The 19903-nt window shown below is 44.2% G+C and overlaps 1 protein-coding gene across 1 annotated transcript in view; it reads left to right on the forward strand.

Moving 5' to 3' along the window:
• Nucleotides 1-19903, forward strand: part of LOC138297073 (kinesin-like protein KIF28) — a 783037-nt gene that overhangs the window by 192918 nt on the left and 570216 nt on the right. The window contains exon 3 of the mRNA XM_069236578.1: nucleotides 5635-5841. Within this exon, the coding sequence (XP_069092679.1) occupies nucleotides 5635-5841 (207 nt within the window). The remainder of the gene's footprint in view (nucleotides 1-5634; nucleotides 5842-19903) is intronic.

Here is a 19903-nt window from a genome sequence, read left to right on the forward strand (position 1 = left end):
TTATGCAATTGTTCTGGTAACGCCCCAGCCGACGAGAATAAACAACAGGGACTTGGTAACGATTCTTGCAGAAGGAGGTTGAGTAAGGTCTGGGACACCATTAAGGATCTGGATAGAGATGCTGGCTGGCTAAGACGACTGGTTTTTCTCCTGATGTTTTACCCACAATGCTTGTCTCATTTCAATTATTATGATGGTTTTGTCTGTTATATTTTCTTCTGTCTGCCTGTTCCCCCCTGCTTTGTGGCTTTTCTGTTTTGCAGAGGTGAAGATATGCTGCTCCTATCTATGTATAGATTATGTTCTACAGTTTAAAAAAAGATATGTAACCATCACCTGTCTGGACCACCCAGTCCTAAACATTCTAGGAGATCTCAACATATGGCCTGGCCTGACAAGAAGAATGTAACCACAATGATCACAACCAACCTTGAAGCCTTGAGCCTCCATTTAGGCTTCTGGCCATACTCACTGAGCAGGACACACTGTAGATGTGATAGTTGCACAATTAGGATAAGCCTCCTTAAGCGGGAACAACCAATACATCATCGCCTTCAAAATCAACACACCTATTAGTAACAACACTTTGAAGATACCAAAAACCAACAACAGTAAACACTTATACAGGCAGTGGAAAAAGCTGAACATCCACCAACTCAATAGTCACCTTCCAAGAGCCCCAATAAACATTTTGCCAAAATACATACACACCTTTTAAAACTGGATCTACATTACACTGGACAAACAGGTACCAACAAAAACAACATCCAGAGTTGACCACAAAAAGAAAACCACGTGGGTTAATAACAACATCAAACTAATGAAAACACAACTCAACACACTACATCACAAATGGAGAAAATCAGGAGATGAAACAGAGAAAAGCACACTGAGCCACAACAACAGAGTCTACAAAACAGCCATCACATTGCCCTTCTAAGAAACTGCATAAAATCCTAAAAGAATTTTGCAATCCAGAGTGCCAAAACATAGAAACACTACGATCAGAAGACTTCTGTGGTAAAGTCTACAATGAATTGATCTCACAAAATTAAAAAGATTGAAAATTACCTTTAGGAGAACGCAGACCACACCACAACACATGGATTAAGCACCATAGAGACAACAATGATCATCCATCAAAGCATATTTTCAATCTCCCGTCACAAACATTTCCTCAATATTATAACTGGAGCCAGATCATCAGGGTCACTTTTACACCCAGCACCACCAAAAATGTATTAAGATATCATTTGCTCAACCTGTGCATTGGAGGCAGCCAGATGTTTAACTCAACAAGTCCCTGAAACTAGGTTCATTCCCAACTGAGCTGAAAACATCCTACTGTAGACCTCTCCTACAAAAAGAAAAACCTTGACCCATCCAACTCAGCATACAACATGTTTTTAATCAAATAGACCATTCTTAGGAAAAAAAATTGAGACAGCATTGTTTACTCAAGTTTGAGTTTACAGACCATTATGTTTTAATGTCAGACAGACAGACCGGTTTGAGACCAGGTACAAAGTCAGCCATCATATCCATCTGGGATGGTTTAAAACTCACAGTGAACAAGAATGGAGTACCTGCCTTGTTGCTTCTGGATTTATCAGCTGCATTTGACGCTGTCTACCACCACATACTACTACAAAGACTGCACAATCTTGAATCTGTGACACGCTTCTAAAATTGATTGCATCTTAGCACACTGACAAAGTATAGTCTATCTACCACCTGTCACACTATTTCCTCATTTCCTCCCACACAACACTGCCATTTCTCATGGGTTCATCATAGCCCCTCAATTATTTAACATCTACCTAACATCCTCATTAAAACTAATTAAATCATACAACCTCACCTGTTACAACTATGCAGATGACACCCAAATCATTTAAAAAAAGGATAGCCCTGAAGACCTCTACAATTCACAGTTTGTCAACTTCCTCTACGCCATAAACACATTGATGATGAATAACCATCTTAGGCTCAATACCGCAAAGAGAGGTTATGACCTGCGGACAATGGCAAAAGTACCACACTACTTTTGCATACTGTTGTTGAAGCCCCTCCAACAATATCAAGAGAAGTTAGAAACCTAGGAGTAACCATATAATCAGACTTATCCTTGATACCGCTGTTCACAATGTCGCAAAGAGTGCCTTCTGTACACTGAGAACACAACATCTTCCCATACCTTGCATACCAACATAAACTGCAAGCACATCCTGGTACTCATAATCTCCAAGCTTGAGTATGTCAACAGTCTGTACCTTGGCATTCATTTAACACAAAGTACAACTCATTCTAAATGCTGCCACAATGCCTCATCTCAGCTTTCACCCAAGAGAACGCTGTCTCCAGTCCTGATATCACTCCACTGGCTACCTAAAGCTATATGGGCAATGTTCAAGGCACTCTACATTGTCCAAATAGCCTCTCAAAGAAAAGGACCACTATACTTACAATTTAAATTAAAATAATACAAACCAAACAGAATACTGCACTTCAGGCTTGCACATCCTATCATCATGCCAATTTACCATAAGAAATCCACAGGTGGCTCTGCTTTCTCAGTACTAGCTGCCAAGCTCTGGAATTCACTACCAGCCAACATTAGAAGCAGCCAGGAGCATATAGACTTCTCGAGGCAATTGAAAACATGGCTTTTTCCTAGATAACTGCATCACCATCACCCCAGCAACAGAGCCCAGAAAACAGTTGCACCCTCAAGTGCAATCCTCATCTTACAACCCAGGATTTGGAAACAACCAGAAAACTGCTTTTGATATGCAGGTAAGCTAAAACTGCTTACCCATGGTTCTCTGTGACATTACATAGTTATGTACTTGCTTTAATAACAGTTCTGGCCCACAATAATACTAAAACCATATTACTCAGTGGTAAATTATAACTTATACCGCTTAACTTCACATAATGCATATCTGCTGTGAGAGTTGCCCGTTACCACCACTGTACAGCCAAAAGAATAAAAACATCACCAAATGAAAAGGCATGGAATAACTGAAGAGACCTATCACATGCTGCTGGACAATTAGTCTGCCCCTGCAGGTCCCAAATATCTGGAAAATTTGACCACTTCTTTACACCTGACAAAGACACTCAGATATGGGATGATAACAAATGGCCATCCCAACAAATATCACCTCTCTCTCTCTCTCTCTCTCCCTCCAGTCAAGTCAACTGTGGACTACAACAATACACAAAATCTCAGCTTAGACAGCGCAGTGTAGTAACCATCTAAGCAGACTATATCATAAGAAACATGGTAAAGAGACCTGCAAAGCTGTTCAAAACTACCAGCATACTGAAAACCATTAAACTGCACAACTGTCCCTCACTCTTCGTCATCCAACACACTGCTTCTCGCTGCGTCCCATAACACGATAATCACAACTCGGTGGTCATCACACAACATGGAAACACTTCCCACATAGGATCAAAACAAACACAACATCCTTCCAGCTACACACCCTACAGGGTGTAGCGTGCTATCCAAGTACATAAGTGCTTTGTTCAGTGCCCTACATAGGGGTGGTAAGCGCTATATAAATCCTGCAATTAAATGCATTTCAATTACCAACATCTTACACTGATCCCAATGTGCCTATGACCTATGGTGGCCTATCCTTTTTTTCACCTGTTCATGTCTCAATTTGTGATAGGGAAGAATAGAGAATAGAGCTCATACCGGTGAGTGGTATCCACTTTCCACCATGTCAATTTTCTTCTCTAGGGCTGAATGTATTTTTAATGCCCATTTTGAGCTCTGTGTTCTTCCAGCACAAGTGGGCCGGATGTACTAATATACTGTTCGTAAGTTGCTGATCAGTATAGGGAAAGGTGCGGAAGACATTGTGACGCGAAGGGTTAATTAGCTTGAGCAGTGTAGATGAGCGTGATGCCTGCTGAAACCCCCGAACAACGTGGAAAAGTTCATGATGTTATTTTCAAGCTTGTTTGTGTAGGAAACTCCGTCTCAACCTTGAGAACGAGAGTGCAGGGAGAAGATGGAATGAAAACAAAGGCTGGGGAAGGGCAGAGCAGCCAAGAGACAATTGCTGATAATATAGCTAGAGACTCCCAGAAAGAGTTAGAATCCAAGCTTCGAGTTATTTAAGCACTGAAGTGCAGGTGAGGGATTTGAAGCTCGCAGATGGGGTTGTGAAAGTTGCCATGGCCCAGCGCTGCCTCCCTGTTTTGCTGTTCAGAGACCGTGACGCTTGAGGGGGAGAGAGGTCCAAGCAGGCGGTAGAGGGCTTCCCAGTATTTCGTGGACTAAGTTAAGTTCCACACAGGGATGAAAGGCCTTTGTTTCTCTGCTCTATTATTATGATTGATTATTATGCTTGCACTGTGTTTATAATCTGAAGTATTCAGCAAGTTTATATTTTGCTTTCTGAACATCGTAATGTTAGCCTGCTGCAGTAATTGAAACATGCATTTTAGTGTGCAGTAAATCAAAGCTTATCTGAAGTATTCAACCCATTTATATTTTGTTTCCTGAACATCGTATTGTGATGCATTTTGGTATACAGTTAATCAAAGCTTATATCTGTCAATAAACTCTTTGCTTATATATATGCATAGATGCTCTTTGTAGTGTACTCATATATAAATAAATAGATGCTTTTCATTGATATTCTTATTCTACTATTGTTGATGTGCTAAATGCACACATTTACCTGAAATTCTAGTAAAGCTAAATTGTATTCATAATTGGCGTGTGGTCCTTCATTGAGTGTCCTTATTGACTTATACCGAACAGGTGTCAACCAGTCACCTGGATAAGACAGTTGCACACCAACTTTTTGTGATCACTATCTTATTTTGCGAGCTGGCCCACGTATAACTCACAAAATCACCATTTGCAAGGGGTTGCAGAACAACTTGCTTGAAGACTATTAATTATGCAGGTTGCAGTTTCCCACCCCCTCTGATTGGTTACAAATACTGGGATGGTGGCCTGCGGGCATGAGCAAATCATCATCTCTGTGTTTGCATTTCCATACTTGTTTTTTTAAAGCAACCCATGCTCCTTGAAGGAAGCCGTGGTACTTAAAAAAAATTAAAGTTTTCCATGATCGCAAGAGGAAGGTATCCCAAAGTGACCCCTTCCCCTTTGCGAATCAGGTAGCACCTCCCTTTGAGGTGTTGGAAACTGTACAATGGTTTGTGACCAGATTTGTGGTTGCAAATCTTTGATACATTGCATAATGAATCGCAATTGGGAACATCCCTTCTATGGATCTTCCAAATTGCTAATCAGTATGAATTGTGAAAACCCATTTCACGAGTCAGAAAAACGCTACCAACTCATATCCTGGTTTTTGTACATTACAAAACAGAATTTCTTTTTTTCGTCATTCTCAGGGGTTGCAAATTCAAAATCCTTTACTACATCTGTTCCTTGGAGATCCCCAATCGAATACCTGCATCAAAAATCCCAAAACACTTGCCTGATAAATGGCTATGAGTCATCACCTCTAAGGATCTTATGCGGCATGGAAAAACGTTTCTTAATATATATTGGAAAAATAAATGAAATCTCAAACACCTAAATTTCAAATTCTTTGATTGCATGATAAGTTTCTGTTTTCTTTCTCTCTGCAGAAAAGAGTATTTTGTGACCTCGGACGGGGGGTTCTGAACAATGCTTGGCAAGGCTATAATGCAACTCTCTTGGCCTATGGTCAGACCGCCTCCGGGAAGAGCTATTCTATGATTGGATATGGTGCCAACAGGGGCATAATCCCAATTATCTGTGAAGAGCTCTTTAAAGCAATGCAAAGCAACCAGGACAAAACAAAGCAATACCAGGTAAATATTAGGTTGCTTGAAGTAGTATCTACATTACATGTATAACAAAGTATGTTCAGTTTCTTCTCTCTCAGAGCCGCCATTTAGGAGTTGTAACTGTGACCCCTGGCTTTTCTCTTGTTACCCCTGGCACTGACTTTGTGACCCGTGGTCTCAGGAGTGGCAAATTCAGTGACTCTATGGACATTAGCACTGCCACCTTCATTTTTCCTGTCCATTTTATATATTACTAACAATGAATAATAGTCTGTTATAGTGAGGAATTGAGTTGTTGGTCGAGGGGGTTGTGATCCCTTCTCAAGCAATGGCTACAATTCTTGCCAGGGCGAGCCGCAAAAAGCAATTCAATTAACTGGTAATTAACCTTATGGTATCTTCGCACAAAAACAGTTAGGCTTAACTTAAAACAATGCGTAAAGTATTTATGCAATGCTCACACAAGAATAAATTCCAAATCCAACACACTGCACCCACACTGAATTCCGCACTAACTTAGAAAAAAGAGTAAACTTTAATAAATTATTTGACACCAAAACAACAAAAATCTAATCGATAGAACCAGCATTATGAATCTGAAAAGGCTTTAGGGCAATCTAGTGCCTAAAAGATCAAAGCCCCAACCGCAGACATCTACCCATGTAAGACTGTGGCAAAATCAAAAGTTATGCCAAACGAGATAGAGTGTGGTTCAGATACAAGAAGTGGATTGCGACCTGTCTCGACTTACCTTTGGACTTAGAAGAAATTTCAAAGAAATATATTCAAGAAGGTAAAGTGCAGTAGGGGAAGGCAGCCGGCGGTTTCTTTTTTGGAAGTCGAAAATCTCCAGCAGAGGAAGCTGCAGACTGAAGCCGACCAGGGCTCTACGAGGTCGGATACCCTTCCGACAAACAGCCACTGGATAGGATTTGCTGCTGCGGAGAAAAACAAAGGAGGAGCTACTCCGAAATCAGGTTGAACGGTGGTGCATCTCTGATGCGTTTGTGAGCAGGTAAGTCTAGGTCTCCTCTCAGTTGTCAGAGCACTTTTTGGCAGAAAATGTTCTTTGCATCACTTAGAGAGTCAGGATTCTCTTCCGGCTGGTTCAAGGTGCACTTTAAAAGAGCTTTTTATGGTCCTTTAGCTCTGAACAAGAGACCAGAAAACTAGCCCTGGGAGTCACTGTGGTGGTCCTGGTTTTAGGTAGAAAAGCAGGTCTCAAGCAGCAGGGCAGTCCTCTGAGGACACAGACAGTCTTCAGGCAGCAGGGCAGTCCTGTTGGAGCAGCAGGGCAGTCCCCTGAAGTACATAGCAGGCCACAGGTAGCAGGGCAGTCCTCTGAGAGTCTTCTGCAGGTCCAGAAGTGAATTGAAGAATTGGTGTGAGGGTCCTATTTTTATATCTTGCGCCAGATTTGAAGTGGAAGAAACTTCTACCCTTTTCCCCCAAAGATCATCCAGGGATATTCTGCCTCCCTGCCCAGACTCCACTAGGTGTGTAGTCACAAAAGGCTAGTATCCAGGTCTTTGTGTGTGTGCTGAGGCATCTCATTTGAAATGTAAGTGAGACTGCTCCCAGCTCTGCCCCTTCCACCCTTCCAGGATAGCCCATCCAGCCAGCACCAAGCCCCCCTTTGTGTGACTGTCTGGGAGGAGTGCACAAAGGCCAACTGCCAGTCACAATACAGGCTACAGGCTGCAAGCAGCAGATGGTTAGGACAAAAACATGGCAACTTTCTAATAGTGGCATTTTCAGAATATTAATTTATAATCCAACTTTACCATTATAGAGGGCTGTAAATCAGAATTGTTTGGATACCAAACATGCTATTTCTACCTGTTCTTAAATGCATGTTATCACTTCATAAACTTAAAAAGGTAACCCTGTATTATTTTATAGAAGAGGTAGACCTCACAGAAGTGAAAAGTAAATTTGTGAGTTCTCTTCCAGTACTAGGACACGTAAAACATAAAAGCACATGCCCAACGTTTTAACTACAATGCAGTCTGCCCTATGGGATGTTTAAAGCCTAACCTAGGAGTGACTTATCTGTATTAAAAACTGTGTTTTAGGCTTGACAAAAGTGTTTTTTGCCAAGTTGAATTGTCAGTTTAAAACTGCACACAGGCTCCAAAGGCAGGCCTGAGACATGTTTTAACCCCTTCGCTGCCAGGCCTTTTCCCCCTCAGGTGCCAAGCCTTTTTTCGGCTATTTGGGGCAGTTTGCGCTTAGGCCCTCATAACTTTTTGTCCACATAAGCTACCCGCGCCAAATTTGCGTCCTTTTTTTCCAACATTCTAGAGGTACCCAGACTTTGTGGGTTCCCTTGCAGGAGACCAAGAAATTAGCCAAAATATAGTGAATTTTTTTTTTTTTTTTTTTAAATGGGAAAAAAGGGCTGCAGAAGAAGGCTTGTGGTTTTCCCCCTGAAAATGGCATCAACAAAGGGTTTGCGGTGCTAAAATCACCATCTTCTCAGCTTTCAGGAACAAGCAGACTTGAATCAGAAAACCCAATTTTTCAACACAATTTTGGCATTTTACTGGGACATACCCCATTTTTACTATTTTTTGCGCTTTCAGCCTCCTTCTAGTTAGTGACAGAAATGTTTGTGAAACCAATGCTGGATCCCAGACAGCTAAACATTTCTGAAAAGTAGACAAAATTCTGAATTCAGAAAGGGGTCATTTGTGTAGATCCTACAAGGGTTTCCTACAGAAAACAACAGCTGAAATAAAAAAATATTGAAATTGAGGTGAAAAAAACAGCCATTTTTCTCCACGTTTTACTCTGTAACTTTTTCCTGCAATGTCAGTTTTTTTAAAGCAATATACCGTTACGTCAGCTGGACTCTTCTGGTTGCGGGGATATATAGGGCTTGTAGGTTAATCAAGAACCCTAGGTACCCAGAGCCAATAAATGAGCTGCACCTTGCAATGGGTTTTCATTCTATACCGGGTATACAGTAATTCATTTGCTGAAATATAAAAAGTGAAAAATAGGTATCAAGAAAACCTTTGTATTTCCAAAAAGGCTACAATATAAGGTGTTGAGAAGCAGTGGTTATTTGCACATCTCTGAATTCTGGGGTCCCCATACTAGCAAGTGACTTAGAGGGCATTTCTCAAATAGACGTCTTTTTTACACACTGTCTTACATTTGGAAGGAAAAAATTTAGAGAAAGACAAGGGACAATAACACTTGTTTTGCTATTCTGTGTTCCCCCAAGTCTCCCGATAAAAATGGTACCTCACTTGCATGGGTAGGCCTAGCGCCCGCGACAGGATATGCCCCAAAACACAACGTGGACACATCACATTTTCAGAAACAAAACAGAGCTGTTTTTTACAAAGTGCCTAGCTGTGAATTTTGGCCTCTAGCTCAGCCGGCACCTGAGGAAACCTAGCAAACCTGTGCATTTTTTAAAACTAGACACCTAGGGGAATCCAAGATGGGGTGACTTGTGGGGCTCGGACCAGGTTGTGTTACCCAGAATCCTTTGCAAACCTCAAAATTTGGCTAAAAAAACACTTTTTCCTGTCATTTCGGTGACAGAAAGTTCTGGAATCTGAGAGGAGCCACAAATTTCCTTCCACCCAGCGTTCCCGCAAGTCTCCCGATAAAAATGGTACCTCACTTGTGTGGGTAGGCCTAGCGCCCGTGACAGGATATGCCCCAAAACACGACGTGGACACATCACATTTTCAGAAAGAAAACAGAGCTGTTTTTTACAAAGTGCCTAGCTGTGGATTTTGGTCTCTAGCTCAGCCGGCACCTAGGGAAACCTAGCAAACCTGTGCATTTTTTAAAACTAGACACCTAGGGGAATCCAAGATGGGGTGACTTGTGGGGCTCGGACCAGGTTGTGTTACCCAGAATCCTTTGCAAACCTCAAAATTTGGCTAAAAAAACACTTTTTCCTGTCATTTCGGTGACAGAAAGTTCTGGAATCTGAAAGGAGCCACAAATTTCCTTCCACCCAGCGTTCCCCCAAGTCTCCAGATACAAATGGTACCTCACTTGCGTGGGTAGGCCTAGCACCCGTGACAGGATATGCCCCAAAACACGACGTGGACACATCACATTTTCAGAAAGAAAACAGAGCTGTTTTTTACAAAGTGCCTAGCTGTGGATTTTGGCCTCTAACTCAGCCGGCACCTGGGGAAACCTAGCAAACCTGCACATTTTTAAAAACTAGACACCTAGGAGAATCCAAGATGGGGTGACTTGTGGGGCTCTGACCAGGTTCTGTTACCCAGAATCATGTGCAAACCTCAAAAGTTGGCCCAAAAAACACTTTTTCCTGTCATTTCGGTGACAGAAAGTTCTGGAATCTGAGAGGAGCCACAAATTTCCTTCCACCCAGCGTTCCCCCAAGTATCCCAATAAAAATGGTACCTCAATTGTGTGGGTAGGCCTAGAGCCCGTGACAGGATATGCCCCAAAACAAAACGTGGACACATCACATTTTCCCAAAGAAAACAGACCTGTTTTTTGCAAAGTGCCTTCCTGTGGATTTTGGCCTCTAGCTCAGCCACCACCTAGGGAAACCTACCAAACCTGCGCATTTTTGAAAACTAGAGACCTAGGGGAATCCAAGATGGGGTGACTTGTGGGGCTCTCACCAGGTTCTGTTACCCAGAATCCTTTGCAAACCTCAAAATTTGGCCCAAAAAAACCTTTTTCCTGTCATTTCGGTGACAGAAAGTTCTGGAATCTGAGAGGAGCCACAAATTTCCTTCCACCCAGCGTTCCCCCAAGTCTCCCGATAAAAATGGTACCTCACTTGTGTGGGTAGGCCTAGCGCCCGCGACAGGATATGCCCCAAAACACGACGTGGACACATCACATTTTCAGAAAGAAAACAGAGCTGTTTTTTACAAAGTGCCTAGCTGTGGATTTTGGCCTCTAGCTCAGCCGGCACCTGGGGAAACCTAGCAAACCGGCGCATTTTTGAAAACTAGACACCTAGGGGAATCCAAGATGGGGTGACTTGTGGGGCTCTGACTAGGTTCTGTTACCCAGAATCCTTTGCAAACCTCAAAATTTGGCCAAAAAAACACTTTTTCCTGTCATTTCGGTGACAGAAAGTTCTGGAATCTGAGAGGAGCCACAAATTTCCTTCCACCCAGCGTTCCCCCAAGTCTCCCGATACAAATGGTACCTCACTTGCGTGGGTAGGCCTAGCGCCCGCGACAGGATATGCCCCAAAACACGACGTGGACACATCACATTTTCAGAAAGAAAACAGAGGTGTTTTTTACAAAGTGCCTAGCTGTGGATTTTGGCCTCTAGCTCAGCCGGCACCTGGGGAAACCTAGCAAACCTGCACATTTTTGAAAACTAGACACCTAGGAGAATCCAAGATGGGGTGACTTGTGGGGCTCTGACCAGGTTCTGTTACCCAGAATCCTTTGCAAACCTCACAATTTGGCCAAAAAAACACTTTTTCCTGTAATTTCGGTGACAGAAAGTTCTGGAATCCGTGAGGGGCCACAAATTTCCTTCCACCCAGCGTTCCCCCAAGTCTCCCGATAAAAATGGTACCTCAATTGTGTGGATAGGACTAGGGCCCGAGACAGGATATGCCCCAAAACAAAACGTGGACACATCACATTTTCCCAAAGAAAACAGAGCTGTTTTTTGCAAAGTGCCCAGCTGTGGATTTTGGCCTCTAGCTCAGCCACCACCTAGGCAAACCTACCAAACCTGCGCATTTTTTAAAACTAGAGACCTAGGGGAATCCAAGATGGGGTGACTTGTGGGGCTCTCACCAGGTTCTGTTACCCAGAATCCTTTGCAAACCTCAAAATTTGGCTAAAAAAACACTTTTTCCTCACATTTCGGTGACAGAAAGTTCTGGAAACTGAGAGGAGCCACAAATTTCCTTCCACCCAGCGTTCCCCCAAGTCTCCCGATGAAAATGATACCTCACTTGTGTGGGTGGGCCAGGTGCCTTCAACAGAAAAAGGCCAAAATTTGTAGAGATTGAGGGGATAGCACATCGAGTTGATAAGCACATATTCTTCTTTTATACATCTCTAGGCTGACTCTGCTTTGGGGACCCACACAAGTGAGGTGTCATTTTACTTGGGAGACTGAGGGGAACTCTGGGGAGTAGGAATTTTGTGCTGGAGCGGTGATCGTACAAAGAAAAGTCAGGAAAATATGCTTTTTTAAGCACATTTTGAGGTTTGCAGAGGAGTCTGGGTAAGAAATATTGGGGGATCCACACAAGCCACACCTCCCTGGACTCCTTGGGGTGTCTAGTTTTAAAAAATTTCTGGGTTTGGTGGGTTTCCCTAGATGAAGGCCGCACCCAGGACAAAAAACATAGGTGCCTCCCCCCCCCCAAACACAGGTAGTTTTGTAATATATCATTTTGATGTGTCCACATAAGTCTGTGATGTGCCAAACACTAAAATTGTGAAAAGAAACGCACTTAGGCTATGTGAAAAAGATCCCTCACCCACCAATCAAGTTGGTGGCATGCTTCATCATCGGGGTCCCACCTGAGACACCTAGCGTGTCACAAGTGTGCTGCGACGCCTGATTACAGCGGAGCAGGTTTTGTCATTTTTAACCACACATACTGGTTGGATTTGGCACGAGGGTGAGTGATGATTCAGCAGATCAAATTTTATTAACAAGAGATTTCACAAAAGTGAAATGCACTGTTAATAACTGAAAGGCCCAAAAACTGAACCAATGACTCACAGCTCGTGAGCTGTAAAGCCACGGCAAGGCACCAACCGCTTTACAGTCCATTCACACACCTTTCATACATGACATGCACAAGACCATTCACACCGCCAGCCACGGACCCAGCACATTACAACACTTGCATCGACAGACAGCGCCACTCAAGGGCCCATCACTTTCATACGCCCACATGCCTGATACAGCAATCACACCAACTGATGTGTGTGGACTGGCGTTTGGCTGGCACCGCCAGCCAAGCGCCACCCCACGCACACCACCAGCCAAGCGCCACCCCACACACACTGCCAGCCAAGCGCCACCCCACACACACCCCAGCCAAGCACCACCCCACACACACCGCCAGCCAGGCGCCACCCCACACACACCGCCAGCCAAGCGCCACCCCACACACACCGCCAGCCAAGCGCCACCCCACGCACACCGCCAACCAAGCGCCACCCCACGCACACCGCCAACCAAACGCCACCCCACACACACCGCCAGCCAAGCGCCACCTCACACATACCATCCCTTTTTTTTTTTTTTAAACAACAAAGAAACCACTAATCATAAATAAGTACAAAACTACAAACACAAAAGCTCTAACTCAATACATGACTAATGCCAACCGTGAAACTGAACATACAAAAATATAAAACAGCAGTTTACGCTCACGGAATTTCCCAATAATTCTTCTGTGTGTGGTAGCTCCTGAAACAGCCACCCACACACCGCTCAGGCTTTCAAGGACAATCAGGGCAGTACATCCTAGTCTCCTTCCTGATACCTCTTCGAGCACAGACTCTACATCTCTTAGCAGGAAAGTTTTTTTTGGCCGTGGGAGGAATGTGCTCAGCAAAGTGACGATCTTTCAATCTAGCCACATCCTCCACCACTGCTTCTCTAGGAACTCTTGCCTGTTCCAGCACAACAAGGCTAGCTATGATAGACTCCTGAAATTTCACAAATGTCATCCTTGACTCTGGAGAACTATCCTTGAACACAACAAAAGCATTAAAAGTTGCCAAGTGGAACAAGTGAACCGCTAATTTCTTATACCAAACATAAGACTTACGAGCAGCAGTGTAAGGTTCCAACCTCTGATCTACTCTATCAACACCACCCATGTGCTTATTATAGTCTAAGATGCACACAAATTTGCGCACTTCGGCAACCTGACCCCAAACAGCCACAGGTGAAGTACTCTCTTCATGGATGGTACTTAGCATGTATACATCCCTCTTGTCTACAAATTTCAGAGCTAGCAGCTCATCATTCCGCAAGGCACTGCACTGTCCCTTCTCAAGTTTTTTACAGACAAGCTCTCTTGGATAGCCTTTCCGATTAGAGAGGATTGTGCCACAAGCAACAGTGTCCACTCTGAACAACTCTTTGAACAACTGAACTCCAGTGTAGAAGTTATCTACATATAAATGGTGACCTTTGTTAAACAGTCGTCTACCAAGTTCCCACACAATTTTCTAACTAACTCCGAAAGTAGGTGGACAACCAGGGGGGTCAATATTGGAATCCTTACCAGTGTAGACCCGGAAATTATAAACATATCTTGTACTACTTTCAGACAGCATATACAATTTAATTCCATACCGTGCCGTCTTGCTAGGAATGTACTGCCTAAAAACCAAACAACCCTTGAACAGGACTAAAGACTCATCTACAGATATTTCTTTGCCTGGAACATAGATCTCTGAAAACCGATCTACCAAATGATCAAGGACAGGTCTAATCTTAAAAAGACGGTCAGAATCAGGATGATCTCGTGGCAAGGCTAAAGCATTATCTACAAAATGCAACATCCGAAGAAGAAGCTCATACCGGTTACGACTCATGATGGCAGGAAATATAGCAGTTGCCATCAAGGGACTAGTAGAGCAATCTGAAGACAGCGATGGCTTCCTTATCAGCCCCATCAAAAAAGTTAAACCCAAGAACTTTTTCAACTCTTCCAGATTTGTGGGAATCCACCGGCTAGCTCTAGAGTGCGGCCTAGGTCTGGCAGCGTTGTCCCTCAAAAACTGCTCTGCATACAAATTGGTCTGCTCAACAATCTCTTCCAAAAATATATTGTCCATAAACAACTCAAAAAAGTTGACGGGCAAAAAGTTTTCCGTATTAACTCGACACCCTGGAAAACCAGTAAACGCAGGCAACTGTGGCTGCTCCATGTTTGGTGCAACCCACGTGTCAGGTCTTCCAATGGGAAGCCTTTCAGCCGCTGGCTCCTGCACCATCGGCACATCATTGTCCTCCTCTAAAACAGGCCCTTCATCAGCACTGAGAGTGGCTTCATCATCAGATGATTCCTCTCTGACAGAAAATTCCCTTCCAGAATCTTGCACTTCCTCCTCTGCCTCAGATGCAGAGTCAGTCTCATATTCATGGTCAGAAGATGACTCAAAAAGCACAGTAACAACCTTCTGAGCGGTCATCCTATGGCTAGCCATGATCCTTCCTACAAAAATTAACTGGACAAATACACCACCAACAACCAGCACTGTGTAAGATAAGTAACAACGTGTAGCTTTATCACTGAGAGTTATAAACTCAAAAACTATACTGCTCACTTGCCTGAAAAAGCTTGACTTACCAGCTACTACTCTGCACAGCCACAGCAATCACCAATGATATCCCACTAAAAAGAGAAACAAAAAAAGCAAATTAGATATAAGACAACACAGTAATCATTGTGCGTAAATCTAAGGACAATTTCACACACAATCCTGCATTCAGTACACCACCTTCAAACATGTCATTCATGCATGGCAACAATACTCACTTGGAGTCAATTTATTTACTTACCTAAAACATGCAACTACGCAAACCGCAGGACAACTACTGCCAAAACTGCAACAAGCCACAGCAAAGTCAGCAAAAGCTTTGAACTAGAACAAAAACGAGAAAAACTGTTATTATCATAAAAGCAAATAATTCGCCAGTTGACAAACACCCCGCCACCAACCATTTTTACATTTTCCCTCGTGACTAGTGTTCTCTGCTTGAGGGAAGATGGGCCTAAAAAAAATAGGCCAATCTGCCCCCAAGGGGGGCAGAAATGCCATAGAATATATTGCCCCCTTTGGGGGCGACCCTTGCCCAAGGGGCCAACCCCCCCACACAAAGCACACACATGATCCCAGGCGCTAAGTGGATTCTGCCCCCTTGGGGGCAGATGGGCCTAAAAAAAAAAAAAAATAGGCCGATCTGCCCCCAAGGGGAGGCAGAACTGTCCAATAGTGCTTTTAGGCCCTTGGGGGCGCCCTTGCCCAAGGGGGCACCCCCAACACAAAAAAAAACAAAAGAAAGAAAAAAAAATCCCTGGCATCTTCATGGTTTCTGCCCCGCACCCCCGGGGGACAGAAGGGCCTACAAAAAATAGGCCAATCTGCCCCCAAGGGGGGGGCAGAAATCGCCCAGATTACATTGCCCCCTTTGGGGGCGACCCTTACCCAAGGGGTCACCCCCCACACAAAGCACACGCACACACATACATTATCCCTGGTGCTATGGGGATTCTGCCCCCAAGGAAGAAAATTGGCCTATCTGCCCCCAAGGGGTGCAGAACTGCCCAATAATGCATTTGTGCCCATGGGGCAGACCCTTGTCCAAGGGGCCGCCCCCCAACACAAAAAAATAAAAAACAACAATAAAATCCCTGGTGTCTGGTGGCTTTCTGCCCCCTTTGGGAGAAGATCGGCCTAAAAATAAGGCCAATCTGCCCCCAAGGTGGGCAGAAACGGCGCTAAATACATTGGCCCCCCAAGGGGAGCGACCCTTGCCCAGGGGGCCACACCCCCACACAAAGCACACACACACACATATAGTATTCCTGGCGCTATGGGGATTCTGCCTCGCTTGGGGGCAGAAAGGCCTAAAAAAAATAGGCCTATCTGCCCCCAAGGGGGGCAGAACTACCCAATAATACATATGGGCCCCTGGGGGCGACCCTTGCCCAAGGGGCCGCCCCCCAACACAAAAAAAAAAACCAACAATAAAATCCCTGGTGTCTAGAGGCCTAAAAATAAGGCCAATCTGCCCCCAATATGCCCCCAAGGGGGGGCAGAAACAGCAATAAATACATTGCCCCCCCAGGGGGAGCGATCATTGCCCAAGGGGCCACCCCCCCACACAAAGCACACATACACACATATAGTATCCCTGGCGCTATTGGGATTCTGCCCCCCGTGGGGGCAGAAAGGCCTAAAAAAAAATAGGCCTATCTGCCCCCAGGGGGGGCAGAACTGCCCAATAATACATTTGGGCCCCTGGGGGCGACCCTTGCCCAAGGGGCCGCCCCCCAACACAAAAAAAACAACAACAATAAAATCCCTGGTGTCTAGTGGCTTTCTGTCCCCCTTGGGGGCAGATCGGCCTAAAAATAAGGCCAATCTGCCCCCAAGGGGGGGCAGAAACGACGAAAAATGCATTGGCCCCCTAAGGGGAGTGACCCTTGCCCAAGGGGTCGCTCCCCCACACTAAAAACACACACACACAAATCCCTGGTGTCTAGTGGGCATTCCTGCTGCCCGATCGCATTGCGATCCGGCAGCAGGAATGCTCGAAGAGGCATCGAGGGAAAGGAAAACCCTTTCCTTTCCCTCAATGCCTCTTTCAGAGGCATCCCCCCCCCCCGCACGGAGGTGAAAAACTCACCTTCTTCTTAGACGCGCTGGAAGCAAATGGCTTCCAGCGCGTCTTTCACCCTTTGATGTCAGCGCGCGATCGCGCGCTGACATCATGGGGGGGCAGGGGTGGAAGGGGAAGGGATTCCCCTTTTAGCCCTGGCCTGGGGGGGTGGCCCTCGGGGGGAGCTCAAGCACTTCCCCCGAGGGCCGGTCCCAGGACATAATGGTGACGTCCATGGCTCCACATGGGCGCAGCCATGGACGTAACCATTACGTCCTTGGCGACAAATTGGTTAAAGGGCTCCATAAGCGGGTGGCACAATAGGTGCTGTAGGCCAACGGATAGCATTTAATTTACCAGCCCTGCGTGTATAGTATACCACTTTACTAGGACTTATAAATAAATTAAATATGCCTATTAAATGTGAGCCAAATGTACAATTTTTTATGGAGTGAACACAAGCACTTTAGCATTGGTCAGTAGTGGTAAAGTGCACAGAGTCCTAAGGCCAATTAAAATAAATTCAGCAAAACAGAAGGGGTGAAGGAAAACATTTGGGGGAAGACCACCATGAGGCTGATAGGTTTAACAGTTATTTACTATTAGCTTAACAAAAAACTGAGCAAGAGGAGATGCAAAATGACCTTCGCTGGTAGATGAGCTACAGGCAAAGAAAATGCTTTTAAATTTATTTTCTATGCACATTAGGAGGTGAGAATGTGTTTTGTGAGGGAAATTATGTTCCTAAGCGGGCCTGCATATGTGAGCATGTGTATTTGTGAGTGAGAGTGACAGGTAGTGATGGGAAAGAGTGAAACTGAGTGTCAATAAGTAAGCATGAGTGGCTTAGAGTGAGTGAGAATCAATGAGTGAGAGTAAGAGTGGCTACAAGTGAGAAAGTCAGAATGAATGAATATGACTAAGTGTGAGGGAATGTTACAGAGTTAGTGCAAATGAGTGATTGTGAGTGACTAAGTGAGAATGAGTGACAGAGTAAGTGAGAATAAGTCAAAATTAGCTGCAATGCGTGCAAGAACGTCTATGCTCCCTGATTAGCATACACACTGTGTTAATTGGTGCTTGAACCTTTTTAACCTGGCCTGTATTTATCTTTTCATACTCATTTTTAGTGTTTTAATTCTGTATTTTAACTGTTATTTATTGCCTTTATTCTTGTATGTGTTTTGTAAGCTTCAATGGCTGATCTCAGCCGAATAATGATGTTTATGATGATGATGAAGCCAAAATTATTGTATGAGAGTAAGATTGAGTGCAAGTGAGTATGAGTGAGTTAGAGTTAAACTGAGTGATAATGAGTGAAAATGAGTAAGAGAAGGAGAATGAGTAAGACTGATTAAGTGCAAGAGATTGAACCAGTGAGTTTAGCATTGGCATTTCAAAGGTAATTTTTGGCTTATAGAGACCCCCATAGCAAAATGCTGGCAGAGGCTTATTGAAGACACCTGTGACAAAATACTGGCACTGTCATATTAGAGGTAATACCTAGTTCTGGAAAACTAGAGTTAGCACTTGGTACAGAGGACCACCATGGCAAAATGCTGGTGTTGGCATACTGCAGGAAATTCTTGGCGTAGGGGCCGCCAGTGGCAACATACTGACACATCAGAGTTTATTCTTGGCATAAAGGAAGACAACCATGGCATATGGGAGGGGGCAACCATGACAAAATGGTGCCCCTAACTTACTTGAGGTAATTTTTGACAAGAGTCACATATGTTATATGGACTGAACTTGGCACATAGGGAAACCCCATTTCAAAATGCTGGCCCTGGCCCTGGCAGAATAAAGGTATTATTTTTTTTGCATTTGAGGGTACTCCTCACACATTGTGAAATAAAATAGGGTCACTTCCCCTGGAAGCGTCAAGTATTATTAGCTTGCACACCATGAAAGCACTTGAATAGTAATGAGAGCCCTATCAGAGACTCTTGCTTTACAGAAAGTGTATGTGAATATTGTGTTTTAAATTACACTATTTGACGCATGTTTTTTAAAGCATTCTCAAGGGGAGACTCACTCCAAAGCCTCCTAGAAGAGGTACGGCTCACTTGTTTTGCTAGTTCACTATAGTTCAGGGCAAATATTACGACCCACCACTTTCCACATGATTATTCCTGATTGGAAGGACTTTTCTGCTTCCATTTGCCTCTTGTTCGTAACAGAGAGTGGTTTGCCCTGTGCAGAGTTCAATGGTCAGGAGGGTTATCAGGTGTCAGGGCAGGTCTCCTAATGTGGGGAGGAGCATTTCTTGTCCTGCCCCCTCAGTAAAGAAAGGGTTTAGAGTGGGCTGGCCTCAGTCAGTACCTGCAGCATGTGCTCTGGAGTCCACAATGATTTTACAGAGTGTAGAAACGCACCTTCTAATATCGAGCCCTGTGTTTCAACACCCAGCATTTGTGGTGCAGTAACACTGGGACACATGAAATCGGTAGGAACAGTATGACCCAGGGATACTGTATCAAGTGACTCATGGGGCACAATTATGAGTTGGTGGTAAACTGTGGGAATTAACTATCACAGCAGGTATCACATCACAATTTTGAGTTTCAGCCCCTGGAATAGGGAATATCCATGGAGATCTGGATCAATCAGGTCAAAATCTGTATTCTGATGACTAATTGTCTTACATTTACCACCTGCTCATAGGTTTGAATCAAAAGAGAATCTTTTCAAAATAATGAAAGATGCCACACAATACAGAAAACTGTCAGAAAAC

This window comes from Pleurodeles waltl, chromosome 5 (genome assembly GCF_031143425.1).
Source record: "Pleurodeles waltl isolate 20211129_DDA chromosome 5, aPleWal1.hap1.20221129, whole genome shotgun sequence".
NCBI classification, from domain to species: domain Eukaryota; kingdom Metazoa; phylum Chordata; class Amphibia; order Caudata; family Salamandridae; genus Pleurodeles; species Pleurodeles waltl.